At 45.2% G+C, this 17,339-nt stretch overlaps 1 protein-coding gene across 1 annotated transcript; it reads left to right on the top strand.

The window, feature by feature from the left end:
• The first annotated feature begins 920 nt into the window (after positions 1–920).
• On the top strand, positions 921–16,412 carry LOC106608479 (putative transcription factor Ovo-like 1). The gene is made up of 5 exons (XM_014206408.2): positions 921–1,510; positions 6,751–7,028; positions 7,282–7,440; positions 8,886–9,030; positions 14,007–16,412. The coding sequence occupies exons 1-5, from the start codon at positions 1,411–1,413 to the stop codon at positions 14,333–14,335; spliced, it is 1,011 nt and encodes a 336-aa protein (XP_014061883.1). The 5' UTR covers positions 921–1,410; the 3' UTR covers positions 14,336–16,412.
• The last annotated feature ends 927 nt before the right edge of the window (positions 16,413–17,339 follow it).

The following is a 17,339-nucleotide window of genomic DNA, read 5'->3' as shown; positions in this document are numbered from 1 at the left end:
CCTCCCCCATACTGAAACTATAGCTATCGTTTAATTATCAATGAAGAAATTACAAACAAACATTATTTTCGTTCTTTAAATCACCCCTTTCATGTTCTATTTTGCTCTCTCTCTCTCTCTCTCTCTCTCTCTCTCTCTCTCTCTGTGTGTTTTGGTTTAAGGTGTTTCAGAGGGGTGAAGGGCTAGAGGTGTCTTGTAGGGGCTTGAGTGGTCGGGGGTGGGGGTAGAGGGTGGCCTGGGGGGGAACAAATCAGAGAGACAAAGGGATAATGGTTAACAGTGGGGGTCTGTAAACACACAGTAGGAGGGAGGGCAGGACAACACACACATTTGAGGGCGATTAATGGTCTTTACTATATACCTGACAGAGATTACAGAGATCTTTCAAACATGCAGGCCTATAATCTTGTCCTCCTGAGGGTAAGGTGTAGGACACATGTGTTATAATAATCAAATGATATGGAAGTTTCCATTGTAGTTTCAATGCACACTATTTATGTTGGTAAGAGCATGTCAACGTGCAGCCTCTATTGGCTGTGGCCTTCTGTGCTTGAGATATATAACACACACACACACACACACACACACACACACACACACACACACACACACACACACACACACAATAGCCTATTGCCTCCCACTATAGGTGTTACCTGTGCATCACTACGCCAAAATCTCTTCCACCTAACCAACTATTTCTCTCATGTCATTCTCTATCCTTCTCTAACCTAGCTACCCCCTCCATTTCCAATATATTTTCTACCCCTTCTTCTCCTTCCCACCGCGAAACTGAATGGAGAAAGAGGGAGGGAGTAAAAAAAAAAGAAAAAACCGGTCCAACAGGTAGTAGCCTAACCCAGGTTTGGTTTGTCACCGTTATTTCTGTGGCGCATGCGCGCTGCTACCTGTGCTTCCTGAATAAAGGAAAGGACTAGCCTACCTGTGTCGTGCATGGACCAACCTCTGAATTCACCGTGTTGCGTGGCGCTGAATCGGAATATCAGCGGTCTACCTGACAAACTCCCGTTACTTTAAGTCGAGGATAGAACGTAACCTTCAAGTACGGGAACACCTGAACAAGCGACCTCACCTGTAGCGACGTCATTGCTGTTTTTGTGGAGTGTGTGGGCTTGGGGAGAAAAAGAACGGAGAAGAGAGAAGAGAAGAAAAACGGATAGAAGACAAACTGCGGAGCTACAAAGTTTGTTGTAGAGGTGGAGAACAGAAAGGAGGGAGGACTGCGCGACGAAAGAGAAGGGAACGATCCTTCCCCGGTTTATTATTTTTTTCTTTCACGAGGGGAAGGTATATTTTTGAAGTCGTTTTTTTCACCAGTTTACCTGGAGCGTATTGATTCTACAGAAAGTTGACCGAAGAGGACAGTTTAACCGTAAAACCAACCCGACCATGCCGCGAGCCTTCCTGGTAAAGAAGGCGAGATACTCGCCCTATAAGCGGAACTGGAGCGAGCTGCCAGACGACGAGCGCGGGGACGTGTATATACCAGGTGAGAGAGCTCGAGGATGGTGTTCCGTTAATGAACCATTTTGTTTCGGTGGAGCACGGGCAGCAGCACAGAATAAAATAACGGGAAATCAGCGTTCCATGACATTATTAAATCATTGTTAGGCTATAATTCATGATACATTGAAACGTTTTTTTTTTTTTTTTACTCACAACCTTAAACTGTTACAATTATTTATCCAAAATAGTTGGCTACATTCTGTAACAGTAGTCTATCGGCTTGGGAAGTTTTGGAAACTTTTTTTTTTTACAATGTCATTCCAGGATAAATCATAGACTAAGAGAACTTTTAACAACTTTCTTTGTGATTTTATTTCACTTTTTTTCTGTCTAAGGTAGGCTAATGTGTTTCAGTGTTGACACATTGCCTTGCAGTGGGCAAGGCCCAACTATAGCTTGTCATCGTTCCCATTTGAGCCACAACGATAACCACGACACCGTTACACCTCCTTCTGTCCGACCTTCAGACCCGAGTTGTTTCCTTGTAGGCGGGGGTGTGAAAACGGTTGCAACACTGCCCCAATCTACTTCACCCATATATACGGCCTGTCATATCTTGACTGTGCCTTGGTTGGCATGTAGGCAGCCTATACCCCTTCATAAAACAAGTGGATCTTGATTTGCAATAATAGATTACAGATGTAGTCCTACTGTGTAGGCTAGAACAGATAGGCATGTAACTGTTTGCCATGCAGTCTAAAATTAATTATATTTATTTAGTTATCGTCTGCACAGTAGCCGAATACTTGCCAATGTTTTTGAGGAAGGTTTAACCTCCAATTCAGCCTTTGATGCTGTTTTGTGACAAACAAGCCACATCTATTGCATCTCCTCCATGCAAATTCAACGTACTTTTAATTGTATGTCTCTCTTTCGCGATCTTGAGAACAATCGCCATTGTGCCTCTGGGGTGTTTTATTGTTAGGGGCTGTGGTATCAGATAACCGAACCTAACGGGTTACTCCGCCACTCCCTGCCACCACCTCCCCCTCTCCCCCTGTGTGCGTGTGTGTGTGTGAGAGAGAGAGACCCCCTTCCCCCACAACCGTTACCTTTTAATCATTACCTTTTACATCCTTTAAAAGTCTATGGTACTGAAACTGACCGTTAGATTAGCCACCCGAACAGGAGATAGAATTCACTTCCTGAACTAATATATTTTTTAAAACATTAACAACGGTTTGAATAACAAACAAACCAAACCTCTCAGTAAGTAGTTTTTTTGCTGATGTGCATTATTTGATTAGTATAATACGTTTTTATGAAACCATTTTAAAAACCAAGGCTATTTACCTCCAAAGATTTTGAACGTTAGGTTATTGCGTGAAGCGCCAAAACACCAGCAGTCGTCCAGGTGACAACGCCAGTAGCCTAGTTATTACCCAGCTATGTGAAGTTGTCTGCCCCACCGCCCCGACTTGTCACTCCAACTACAGCTCTGATCACTGTTCACACAATGCTTCCATGGTGTTTATCACCATTGCGCGTTTAGCGTAGGTTAGGTTACACATTTCTCTCCATAATTCTGAGCAAGATAATTATATAAGTATAGAGTAGACAAACTATGAAACGTCTTTGCTTAGTAGCCATTGTATTATTTTAGCTTTGTAGCTTCAATGAATAAAGAGAACAGGAAATATATTTTTTCCAAGTTGAGAAAAAAAAAACCGGTGCATAACAGTGCCTGGGCAAACTTGGGTAGAATAATTATTCCTTGAGTGCGCGGGAAGGGTGTGTGTGCGCGTCCCCGCGTTCTGGTTAATGTTTAGGCTAGTAGATGTTGGGTGAAGTAACGGACTACAGCTAGGCTACTACCTTCGTCTCCCTACACACGGTCATACACCCTTAGCAAACACAACACACTACAGCATTACGCTCAGACCTATTGTTGACTCTCTCTCTCTCTCTGTCTCTCTGCAGGCGAGGTTCCAAACTCTTTAGTTTATATAATTATATTAGGTCTACAGTAGGCCTGAACGGTGTACTTCTCGTTAAACAGTTCGTTTCAGACTGTTAGATAGCATAAATTTGTTTTTCAAAGACGAGATTGAACCAAGTTTTCGAATATCATTAGTATAATATCTGTTTTTTTCTGGACAGTTATTGTTCGGCTGGAGACGCGCGGTGCTGGTGTACAAGGGAGGGGTGAGCAAACAGCTCGACATTAACTCACCGACATGTCTAATCGGGTCAGTGTGTGTGTTATCATTTAAAGTGAAATATGGCTTCAGTTGAGCCATTAAGAAACGGGTACTTTAAACGCAACTTCATCCTATTCCTATATGACGACCGGGAAGGATACCGTTATGACCCACACAAAACAATGGCTCTCGCTCTCATATATTTGCATGCTGATTTGCCAGTTATCCGATTGTCTCCTGACCTGTTATAGAATCAACAGATTCATTGTGTGCTTTACTATTGATTGGGCTCTGGAGTGGCGCAGCCGTCTAAGGCATTGCATCTTAGTGCAAGAGGTGTCACCACAGTCCCTGGTTCGAATCCAGGCTGTATAACATCCGGCTGTGATTTGGAGTCCCATAGGGTAGCGCACAATTGGCCCAGCGTCGTTAGGGTTAGGCCGTCTTTGTAAATAGGATTTTTCCTCTTAACTGACTTGCCTAGTTAAATATTTTTGGGTGTAAAAAATAAAAATCTACAGATTTTTACAGAACACACACACACACACACTTCAACAATTACTGGCTCTGGGTGTTTGTAATGTAGTGAAATGGGAACGTCCCTGATCAAATATCATTAATAGTAGCTAAAGATGTGCATCATTACCTTTCAAGACCATTCCATACGCATCGATACATTTTAGTTAGATTACTCAAGTAGTATTTTACTGGATGACTTTTACTTGAGACATTTTCTATCTTTTAGTCAAGTATGACAATTGGATACTTTTTCAACCACTGGTTAAAGCATTTAGTTGGCTCTGTTTCACCTGTGCTATTTAAGAGAGGCTGTCCCAGTGCTCCAGTTGTCTTGAGAGATGTGGAGGGTTAACACATTTAGATAGCTCTCCCTATCTTAATTTCTAGACAAACAATCCTTTATCTGATCTTCCCTGTTTTTTGTTTTGTTCCACTTTTTGGTTTGTTTCCTGTCTTTAAGTTTGGTGTGTTTTTGTTTTCTTCTTGTTTTCCTCTTCAGGGTAAATTTAGTGGGCGTTGGTGGGTGGCTTTTAGGTTCCAGGTGTTGTTGCTAGGCAACTTTCAGTGTCTTTCAGAACCCAGCCCTAAAACTCCACCTGTTTCATTTTGGTTGTTGTCAGTGGCTCTTTGTTAGTTCTCCCTTCCGTTTGAGCGACATTATTTGGTTTTCTAGCTGGGGAACGTAACAGTTTGAACCGATTCGGTTTGATTAGAGAACAAATCAATTCGATTCGGTTGGATGTGATATGATTTGATGCACATTCATTTTCCATTCTAAATTCAAATCTGCTGTAGGTGTGTGTGTGTGTGTGTGTGTGTGTGTGTGTGTGTGTGTGTGTTGTATTTACTATGTAGGCACCTGAGCAGACATAAGGCAGAACTAGGCATCTACCACTATCAGATTAGAGCCATAAGGGAGAATTAGCCATCTACCACTATCAGATTAGGGCCATAAGGGAGAATTAGCCATCTACCACTATCAGATTAGAGCCATAAGGGAGAATTAGCCATCTACCACTATCAGATTAGCGCCATAAAGGAGAATTAGCCATCTACCACTATCAGATTAGGGCCATAAGGGAGAATTAGCCATCTACCACTATCAGATTAGGGCCATAAGGGAGAATTAGCCATCTACCACTATCAGATTAGCGCCATAAGGGAGAATTAGCCATCTACCACTATCAGATTAGAGCCATAAAGGAGGATTAGCCATCTACCACTATCAGATTGTTTGTCTCCACACTTTGGTTCTGAAATCACCATCACCCACCAATTAACTAGACTAGTAATTTTTGCAGATTAAGAGTTTGAGCTAGTAATGTATAAATATTTATTGTTTACAAATTGGCTATGACATAGCCAATTAATAGATAGCACAATTTTGGATTTCACCCTCATCTTACAATTCAAATGGTTGTGAACGTTTTGGACGTTTTTACTGAGAGATTTTGTCCTCTGGTTTCGGCCATACCAGTACACCTCCTCGTTATACAGGATAAAGTTGATTGTTTCATATCTAAAAATAACCATAAAAACTGATTTGTTAAAAGCAAAACAACCAAAACTATTGCTGATGGTGAACAATCAAAATAAAATCTATTGTAACCTCTGTTAAGGTTTTAGGAGCTATAGACAAATGAGTTTATCTCTGCTAGCTTGGTAAAACACCATTTTTTTTTAACATCCCATAGATAACAATTACCTAGCAAATGACATAGGTTGTCACTCAACTAATAAAGCCTAATATAATGCGTTGCCATTTTAGCATTTTGAATGCTGACGGTGCCAAGATCAGGAACAGGCCGTCCACCTCTCATTGGTCAGCATGCGAAGCTGAGCTCAGTGCTCACTTTGACTAGGCTATTGAAATTGCCTGGGGTTGTTCAGCATATAAAATGACTTACAGATCGATGTCTGTCAACGCAGTTACATGTAGTTAAATCAGTTGTCACAAAAGATGAGAGGTATTTTCGGGATGGGAGTTTGAATCGATTTTTCTGCCCGACACATGCTATTTGGATCAGTTTGGGGGTCTGACGACCGATAAACTTGTATCTAAAGCATTTGAATCGGGGACTGATGGGAATCAGTGAATCGTTACAATGTCTCTGTGATTCTAATAGGGATGTATGTAACAGGTTGAATAGGATAGGTAACCTTTGCTACGAACACGCAAACACAAGTGCACACAGAGCAGTGAGACACAAATACTGTATATGGCTGCGGAGGCGTGTGTGTGTGTGTGTGTGTGTGTGTGTGTGTGTGTGTGTGTGTGTGTGTGTGTGTGTGTGTGTGTGTGTGTTTAAGGAGCGTATAGTACCAACCTGTGTCTCTGGACTGGCTGGTCAGACTGGTCCAACGGTAACTAGACTGTGTGTGACATGGGCCTTCTCTGGCATACTTTAAACAGACAATTAGACACCACCCACGCTCTTATCTTGAACTTTTTCTCTCTGTCCTTCTAGTGTGAGTGACTGTGCCATAATGTATCCAATTCTTAGGTTATATCTTATATATATATATATTCTTATATCGTATCCTTTCTCTCTGTCCGTTTCAGTGTCTGTCTTCCCCGTGCCCTTATTGGAGGAAACTGAAGCCAGTCTAGCAGAGACCGGCCCCTGTCTCGCCACAACGACGCACTACGAATACACCAAATACACACAGTCACATTCAGTGCGCAGCGTGATGACCCCTATAGCGGAGATGCCCTCGTGCACGGTGCTGGGTCAACCCCAGAGCCCTGGTCGGGAGTTAGAGATCACAGGGTTACAGGTCACAGGGTTAGAGGTGAAGAGGAGAGCACAGAGCAGCACCTATGTCCGCTCCAAAATCAAGGTGAGTGACTGAGGCATTATGAGAATGATGGGGGGGGGGCTTTTTTTAAATGTATTTTTATTTATGTAGTCGTGTTTGGTTTTCTGAGAATATAAGACCCCCAATTATCGCCTGTGACCAACTTTTTTTTAATTCTCTCTCTCCCCCATCCGTCTCAATCCCTCTTCTATCCCATTCTCTCCATCTCTCTCTCTCTTTATCCCATTTTCTCCATCTCTCTCTCTCTCTCTCTTTATCTCTGTCTCTTCTGTAGGTGACTACAGGTGAGCTACCCAGTGAGATTCCAATACCTCCCCAGCCTTCCGTCCCCAAAATCACCACCACACCTGTTTCCTTGACGACGTCCCCTACTGCCCTGGTCTCCACAGTAACGAAGTCAGGGACAGGTGCTCAAGCGCCGTTCGTGTGCAAGGTATGTCACGATCCTCTCACCCTTCCTCTCCCTTCTAACCCATTCTCTCCATCCCTGTCTCAATCCCCCTCTCCCTTCTAACCCATTCTCTCCATCCCTGTCTCAATCCCCCTCTCCCTTCTAACCCATTCTCTCCATCCCTGTCTCAATCCCCCTCTCCCTTTTAACCCATTCTCTCCATCCCTGTCTCAATCCCCCTCTCCCTTTTAACCCATTCTCTCCATCTTTCTGTCAGCTATGCCAGAAGAGCTTTCACCCTCTCTCTACTCCCTCCATCTCTAATCATCCATCTTTCTCTTCCTCTGTAACCATCTCTCCATCCCCCTTTCTCATCTTCCTCCATCTCTAATCAATCCCTCTATTCCTCCGTAACCCCTTTCTCTCTCCATGTCTTCCTCCCTAACCCATCTCTCTCTCCTCTTCCTCTGTAACCCCTTTCTCTCTCCATGTCTTCCTCCCTAACCCATCTCTCTCTCCTCTTCCTCCCTAACCCATCTCTCTCTCCTCTTCCTCTGTAACCCCTTTCTCTCTCCATGTCTTCCTCCCTAACCCAACTCTCTCTCCATGTCTTCCTCTCTAACCCATCTCTCTCTCCATGCCTTCCTCCCTAACCCATCTCTCTCTCCATGTCTTCCTCCCTAACCCATCTCTCTCTCGTCTTCCTCCCTAACCCATCTCTCTCTCGTCTTCCTCCCTAACCCATCTCTCTCTCGTCTTCCTCCCTAACCCATCTCTCTCTCGTCTTCCTCCCTAACCCATCTCTCTCTCCTCTTCCTCCCTAACCCATCTCTCTCCTCTTCCTCCCTAACCCATCTCTCTCTCGTCTTCCTCCCTAACCCATCTCTCTCTCGTCTTCCTCCCTAACCCATCTCTCTCTCCTCTTCCTCCCTAACCCATCTCTCTCTCCTCTTCCTCTCTAACCCCTTTCTCTCTCCATGTCTTCCTCCCTAACCCAACTCTCTCTCCATGTCTTCCTCTCTAACCCATCTCTCTCTCCATGCCTTCCTCCCTAACCCATCTCTCTCTCCTCTTCCTCCCTAACCCATCTCTCTCTCCTCTTCCTCCCTAACCCATCTCTCTCTCCTCTTCCTCTCTAACCCATCTCTCTCTCTCCTCTTCCTCTCTAACCCATCTCTCTCTCCTCTTCCTCTCTAACCCATCTCTCTCTCCATGTCATCCTCTCTAACCCATCTCTCTCTCCATGTCTTCCTCCCTAACCCATCTCTCTCCTCTTCCTCCCTAACCCATCTCTCTCCTCTTCCTCCCTAACCCATCTCTCTCTCCTCTTCCTCCCTAACCCATCTCTCTCTCCTGTTCCTCCCTAACCCATCTCTCTCTCCTGTTCCTCCCTAACCCATCTCTCTCTTCTGTTCCTCCCTAACCCATCCCCCTCTCCACTTCCTCCCTAACCCATCTCTCTCTCCTGTTTCTGTGTAACCCATCAGATGTGCCAGAAGGTGTTCCAGTACCAGAGGATGTTGAACCGGCACCTGAAGTGTCACAGTGATACTAAGAGACACCTATGTAACCACTGTGGTAAAGGATTTAACGACACCTTCGACCTGAAGAGACACGTCAGAACACACACAGGTAGGACACACACGCACACACACACACACACACACACAAACACACAGGTAGGAAACACACACAGGTGGACATACACACACAGGTAGGACATACACACACAGGTAGGACACACACACACACAGGTAGGGGTCACACACACACAGGTAGAACACACACACACACAGGTAAGACACACACACACTCAGGTAGTTAACACACACAGGTAGGACAAACACTCAGGTAGGTCACACACAGGTAGGACACACACTCAGGTAGGTCACACACAGGTAGGACACACACACACTCAGGTAGGTCACACACAGGTAGGACACACACACACACACACAGGTAGGACACACATACAGGAGCACGGACAGAAAGGCGAACAGACTCACCAGTACACCACACCAACCACTAACCAATCCACCCACCCCACACCCCGTTTCTCCACCTAGTGCTACTCCATCTCCTCTCGTCCCACTTCTCTCCCTCCATCTCTAACCCATCTCTAACCCATCACTCTCTCCATCTCTAACCCATCTCTCTCTCCATCTCTAACCCATCTCTCTCTCCATCTCTAACCCATCTCTCTCTCAATCTCTACCCCATCTCTCTCTCCATCTCTAACCCATCTCTCTCTCCATCTCTAACCCATCTCTCTCTCCATCTCTACCCCATCTCTCTCTCCATCTCTAACCCATCTCTCTCTCCATCTCTAACCCATCTCTCTCTCCATCTCTAACCCATCTCTCTCTCCATCTCTAACCCATCTCTCCCTCCATCTCTAACCCTTCTCTCTCTCCATCTCTAACACATCACTCCCTCCATCTCTAACCCATGTCTACCCCATCACTCCCTCCATCTCTAACCCATCTCTCTCTCCATCTCTACCCCATCACTCCCTCCATCTCTAACCCATCTCTCCCTCCATCTCTAACCCATCTCTCCCTCCATCTGTAACCCATCTCTCTCTCCATCTCTAACCCATCTCTCTCTCCATCTCTAACCCATCTCTCTCTCCATCTCTACCCCATCTCTCTCTCCATCTCTAACCCATCTCTCTCTCCATCTCTAACCCATCTCTCTCTCCATCTCTAACCCATCTCTCTCTCCATCTCTAACCCATCTCTCCCTCCATCTCTAACCCTTCTCTCTCTCCATCTCTAACACATCACTCCCTCCATCTCTAACCCATGTCTACCCCATCACTCCCTCATCTCTAACCCATCTCTCTCTCCATCTCTACCCCATCACTCCCTCCATCTCTAACCCATCTCTCCCTCCATCTCTAACCCATCTCTCCCTCCATCTGTAACCCATCTCTCTCTCCATCTCTAACCCATCTCTCCCTCCATCTCTAACCCATCTCTAACCCATCACTCTCTCCATCTCTAACCCATCTCTCTCTCCATCTCTACCCCATCTCTCTCTCCATCTCTAACCCATCTCTCTCTCCATCTCTAACCCATCTCTCTCTCCATCTCTAACCCTTCTCTCTCTCCATCTCTAACCCTTCTCTCTCTCCATCTCTAAACCTTCTCTCTCTCCATCTCTAACCCTTCTCTCTCTCCATCTCTAACCCATCTCTCTCTCCATCTCTAACCCATCTCTCTCTCCATCTCTAACCCATCTCTCTCTCCATCTCTAACCCATCTCTCTCTCCATCTCTCTCTCCATCTCTAACCCATCTCACCCTCCATCTCTAACCCTTCTCTCTCTCCATCTCTAACCCATCTCTCTCTCCATATCTAACCCATCTCTCTCTCCATCTCTAACCCATCTCTACCCCATCACTCCCTCCATCTCTAACCAATCTCTCTCTCCATCTCTACCCCATCACTCCCTCCATCTCTAACCCATCTCTCCCTCCATCTCATCTCTCTCTCCATCTCTAACCCATCTCTCTCTCCATCTCTAACCCTTCTCTCTCTCCATCTCTAACCCTTCTCTCTCCATCTCTAACTCATCTCTAACCCTTCTCTCTCTCCATCTCTAACCCTTCTCTCTCTCCATCTCTAACCCTTCTCTCTCTCCATCTCTAACCCATCTCTCTCTCCATCTCTAACCCTTCTCTCTCTCCATCTCTAACCCTTCTCTCTCCATCTCTAACCCATCTCTCTCTCCATCTCTAACCCATCTCTCTCCATCTCGAACCCATCTCTCTCTCCATCTCGAACCCATCTCTCTCTTCTCTCTCTCCATCTCTAACCCTTCTCTCTCTCCATCTCTAACCCATCTCTCTCTCCATCTCTAACCCTTCTCTCTCTCCATCTCTAACCCATCTCTCTCTCCATCTCTAACCCATCTCTCTCCATCTCTAACCCATCTCTCTCCATCTCTAACCCTTCTCTCTCTCCATCTCTAACCCTTCTCTCTCTCCATCTCTAACCCATCTCTCTCTCCATCTCGAACCCATCTCTCTCTCCATCTCGAACCCATCTCTCTCTCCATCTCGAACCCTTCTCTCTCTCCATCTCGAACCCTTCTCTCTCTCCATCTCTAACCCATCTCTCTCTCCATCTCTAACCCTTCTCTCTCTCCATCTCTAACCCTTCTCTCTCTCCATCTCTAACCCATCTCTCTCTCCATCTCTAACCCATCTCTCTCTCCATCTCTAACCCATCTCTCTCTCCATCTCTAACCCTTCTCTCTCTCCATCTCTAACCCTCCCCCATCTCTCTTCTCTCTCCATCTCTAACCCATCTCTCTCTCCATCTCTAACCCATCTCTCTCTCCATCTCTACCCCATCTCTCTCTCTCCATCTCTAACCCATCTCTCTCTCCATCTCTAACCCATCTCTCTCCATCTCTCACCCTTCTCTCTCTCCATCTCTACCCCTTCTCTCTCTCCATCTCTAACCCATCTCTCTCTCCATCTCGAACCCATCTCTCTCTCCATCTCTAACCCTTCTCTCTCTCCATCTCTAACCCATCTCTCTCTCCATCTCTAACCCTTCTCTCTCTCCATCTCTAACCCATCTCTCTCTCCATCTCTAACCCATCTCTCTCTCCATCTCTACCCCATCACTCCCTCCATCTCTAACCCATCTCTCCCTCCATCTCTAACCCATCTCTCTCTCCATCTCTAACCCATCTCTCTCTCCATCTCTACCCTTCTCTCTCTCCATCTCTAACCCTTCTCTCTCTCCATCTCTAACCCTTCTCTCTCCATCTCTAACCCTTCTCTCTCTCCATCTCTAACCCTTCTCTCTCTCCATCTCTAACCCATCTCTCTCTCCATCTCTAACCCATCTCTCTCTCCATCTCGAACCCATCTCTCTCTCCATCTCGAACCCTTCTCTCTCTCCATCTCTAACCCTTCTCTCTCTCCATCTCGAACCCATCTCTCTCTCCATCTCTACCCCATCTCTCTCTCATCTCTACCCCATCTCTCTCTCCATCTCTAACCCTTCTCTCTCTCCATCTCTAACCCTTCTCTCTCTCCATCTCTAACCCATCACTCCCTCCATCTCTAACCCATCTCTACCCCATCACTCCCTCCATCTCTAACCCATCTCTCCCTCCATCTCTAACCCATCTCTCCCTCCATCTGTAACCCATCTCTCTCTCCATCTCTAACCCATCTCTCCCTCCATCTCTAACCCATCTCTAACCCATCACTCTCTCCATCTCTAACCCATCTCTCTCTCCATCTCTAACCCATCTCTCTCTCCATCTCTACCCCATCTCTCTCTCCATCTCTAACCCATCTCTCTCTCCATCTCTAACCCATCTCTCTCTCCATCTCTAACCCATCTCTCCCTCCATCTCTAACCCTTCTCTCTCTCCACACTAACCCATCACTCCCTCCATCTCTAACCCATCTCTCTCTCCATCTCTAACCCATCTCTCAATCCATCTCTACCCCATCACTCCCTCCATCTCTAACCCATCTCTCCCTCCATCTCTACCCCATCACTCCATCCATCTCTAACCCATCTCTCTCTGCATCTCTAACCCATCTCTCTCCATCTCGAACCCATCTCTCTCCATCTCGAACCCATCTCTCTCTCCATCTCTAACCCATCTCTCTCTCCATCTCTAACCCTTCTCTCTCTCCATCTCTAACCCATCTGTCTCTCCATCTCTAACCCATCTCTCTCTCCATCTCGAACCCATCTCTCTCTCCATCTCTAACCCATCTCTCTCTCCATCTCTAACCCATCTCTCTCTCCATCTCTAACCCATCTCTCTCTCCATCTCTAACCCTTCTCTCTCTCCATCTCTAACCCTTCTCTCTCTCCATCTCTAACCCTTCTCTCTCTCCATCTCTAACCCTTCTCTCTCTCCATCTCTAACCCATCTCTCTCTCCATCTCTAACCCATCTCTCTCTCCATCTCTAACCCATCTCTCTCTCCATCTCTAACCCATCACTCCCTCCATCTCTAACCCATCTCTCTCTCCATCTCTAACCCATCTCTCTCTCCATCTCTAACCCATCTCTCTCTCCATCTCTAACCCTTCTCTCTCTCTCCATCTCTAACCCTTCTCTCTCTCTCCATCTCTAACCCATCTCTCTCTCCCATCTCTAACCCATCTCTCTCTCTCCATCTCTAACCCATCTCTCTCTCCATCTCTAACCCATCTCTCTCTCCATCTCTAACCCATCTCTCTCTCCATCTCTAACCCTTCTCTCTCTCCATCTCTAACCCTTCTCTCTCTCCATCTCTAACCCTTCTCTCTCTCCATCTCTAACCCTTCTCTCTCTCCATCTCTAACCCATCTCTCTCTCCATCTCTCTCTCCATCTCTAACCCATCTCTCTCTCCATCTCTAACCCATCTCTCTCTCCATCTCTAACCCATCTCTCTCTCCATCTCTAACCCATCTCTCTCCATCTCTAACCCATCTCTCTCTCCATCTCTAACCCTTCTCTCTCTCCATCTCTAACCCTTCTCTCTCTCCATCTCTAACCCATCTCTCCCTCCATCTCTAACCCATCTCTCTCTCCATCTCTAACCCATCTCTCCCTCCATCTCTAACCCATCTCTCTCTAGGAGTGCGTCCCTACAAGTGTTCTCTCTGTGACAAGGCCTTCACCCAGCGCTGCTCTCTAGAGTCTCACATGAAGAAGATCCACGGTGTGACCCTGCAGTACGCCTATAAGGAGAGACGCAACAAGCTCTATGTCTGTGAGGAGTGTGGCCACACCGCCCCTTCCCAGGATACACTGCTCAAACACTACCACGCCCTTCACCCCAACTCCGCCTTCCTGAGGGGGAAGGGGCTGAAAGGGGGGAAAGGGGCAGGGGGGGAGTCGATGCCTGGGTCGCCGCTTTCGAATGATCAGGATAGTGATGATACTACAGGGTCGGGGGTGCAGTAGAAAGAAGGGACTGAAGGAGAGAGGGATAAGGGATACGGGATACGTCCATTATAAATATGAAACAACGTGTGAGATTAGGATTGAGATTATGCCCAGTTTGAGATTATTCAGGGTTTTACATGGAACTCTCCTCCCGATGTAGATTATCTGTAAAAAGAAAAAACACAACACTATATATTCAGTAAAGGGATTAATATATTTAAATATGTACTTTGCTATGAATTTATACTGTGTGTTTTAATGCTATTATGCATTTGATTGATGAAAATAACCAATGTTTGTTTTGGGTTTACACTACTGAAAGTTCCAAATGGTGGGCTATAGGAAATCTTTTGCACAACTACTGTACACTATACTCTATATGATTGTTGTATCTACTGCAATACCAAGGTTGGGCCCAATTCCTTTTCAATTCCAGTCAATTCAGGAATACACTGAAATTCCAATTCTCTTCAATGCTTTTGATTGGAATTAGTTTTACATTCTGAAATGAAATGGAATTGATCCCAACCCTGTCTTATACAACTGTAGCGACTGTTGAAAGACAGAGATTGTGAAACAAAGTGCCAGTCATGTTTACATTCATATCCAATAGGACTTGGAAGGGATCCAACTTCTGCAGAAGAGATTACTACTTGCATACTGGAAAAGCACAGTGAGATTATTCTAGCCTGGTCCCAGATCTGTTTGTGCTGTATAGCCATCTCCACTCCGCTATAGCCTGGTCCCAGATCTGTTTGTGCTGTGTAGCCATCTCCTCTCCGCTATAGCCTGGTCCCAGATCTGTTTGTGCTGTGTAACCATCTCCACTCCTCTATAGCCTGGTCCCAGATCTGTTTGTGCTGTATAGCCATCTCCACTCCGCTATAGCCTGGTCCCAGATCTGTTTGTGCTGTATAGCCATCTCCACTCCGCTATAGCCTGGTCCCAGATCTGTTTGTGCTGTGTAGCCATCTCCACTCCGCTATAGCCTGGTCCCAGATCGGTTTGTGCTGTATAGCCATCTCCACTCCGCTATAGCCTGGTCCCAGATCTGTTTGTGCTGTATAGCCATCTCCACTCCGCTATAGCCTGGTCCCAGATCTGTTTGTGCTGTATAGCCATCTCCACTCCGCTATAGCCTGGTCCCAGATGTGTTTGTGCTGTACAACCATGGTGTTTGACAAGACTATATCCATACAATTGGCAAGACAATACACAGATCTGGTACCAGGCTAAGATTGTATAGGATTTACATACTGATTCTCAGGTTAGAATACACTCCACTATATAACGCTGTTGGTTTTGATATGTTTTCTATAAGTGGTCTTTGTTGTGGGTTAATGTATAGAAACGCTATTATCCTTTCATATCAATGTGTTTAGAATTTGTTCTGGTGTTTTCATATTTTTTATTTTTACAAGTGGCTTTGTTGTTTTTGCGTGTGATTCGGCACTCGATTCTTGGCCAGTGTATGTGTGTATACTGTATAAGTGCCTGACTACTCATAAGGGAAAGACAACCAGAAGGCTATCTATGCATGGTACAGAATTATATTATATTTTCTATAACTGTACAATATAGTATATACACTGAAAATATATAAAGAGGTTTTTCTATTTATGAACAGGTGTTTGAATGACTACTATATTAATGGGTTTTTGTTTTCTGTGAATATTATTTTTATTTTTACGATCATTCTAATGTGACTTGTATCAAATTGTATTTTATTATATGTATCAGAACTCGGAAACTCTGAAATTTCCAACTTGGAAACTCGTAGAAAAATGAGGTCCAATTTTTGGTTCCACTAGGAAAGTATCATAATCAACCAATTGGAAGCTCTACGTAAAAAAAATGCGTATGCAAATTTGAACTCTGAGGTTATGATTTTCCAAGTTGTCTTGAATGCGGCATTTCAAAGAGTTTCTTCCCATGTTGCCAACTTGTTGAAGGTCTCGTTTTGCAAGATTGTTTTCCTGGTGTGTTTGATGGGTGTGGTGGATTGTGGATGCTGCTGTATGTTCAGTGACTCTTACTTTGACAATCATGGCGAGGTTGGTTGTTGCTCAATATTAAATCTGTTTCCTGGAAAGTATCAGTTTTCTGCCTACTGTGTGTGTGTGTGTGTGTGTGTGGGAGAGGTGATAGACAGAGGGGGAGAGAGAAAGAGAGAGAGAGGGGAGCAAGAGTGGATGAGGGAGAGAGAGAAATATAGAGAGTAGGTGGGTGTAGACGTCTGTGAGGCAGTGGATTCCTGTTGGTCGTTGTTGGGTCTTGTTGGTGGAATCCAACGGAATCTCTTCTTGTGCGTTCTGGTTCCCGAGGGACGATTTTGAACGTTAACGGCACATGGGAGCCTGCTTTGCACAAGGCAAAACCGTTGCATAACGGTCTATTTATCTGGTGTCATTAGGCTACGCATTTGTAGGCTAATAGATAACAAACAATAATACCCATTTTGAAAGTCGCGTGTTTACTGACGTAATATTTCATTATAATGAATTGAAAGTGAGAAAGTAAACCAACGGTGTTTCAGTTATTGTGAATATTTATACAAAAGCTTAACAATTGGTTTGCATGTAGGCTTCCAACCTCGAGTTTATTTACATTTTCGTCATTTAGCAGAAGCTCTTATCCAGAGCGACTTACAGGAGAAATTATTTTATTTTACTTATTTAACTAGTCAGTTAAGAACGATTCTTATTTAGAATGACGGCCTACCCTGGCCAAACCCACTACAAACCTGGGCCAATTGTGCGCCGCCCTATGGGACTCCCAATCACGGCCGGTTGTGATACAGCCCGGAATTGAACCAGGGTCTGTAGTGACGCCTCTAGCACTGAGATGCAGTGCCTTAGACCGCTGCACCGCTTGGGAGAGTTAAGTGCTTTGCTCAAGGGTTTATGATATAATTATTTTGTGCATGAAGCTACATTGTAGCATGTTGTCTTTACTTGATACAATATATATATTTGTCACTTTTACGTTTGCATTCTCGTCGACAGATGGCGCAATCGGATTG

The sequence above is a fragment of the Salmo salar genome, chromosome ssa07 (assembly GCF_905237065.1).
Source record: "Salmo salar chromosome ssa07, Ssal_v3.1, whole genome shotgun sequence".
In the NCBI taxonomy this organism is placed as follows: domain Eukaryota; kingdom Metazoa; phylum Chordata; class Actinopteri; order Salmoniformes; family Salmonidae; genus Salmo; species Salmo salar.
The sequence above is the reverse complement of the archived record's forward strand: the minus strand, read 5'-3'. Positions and strand labels throughout refer to the sequence as shown.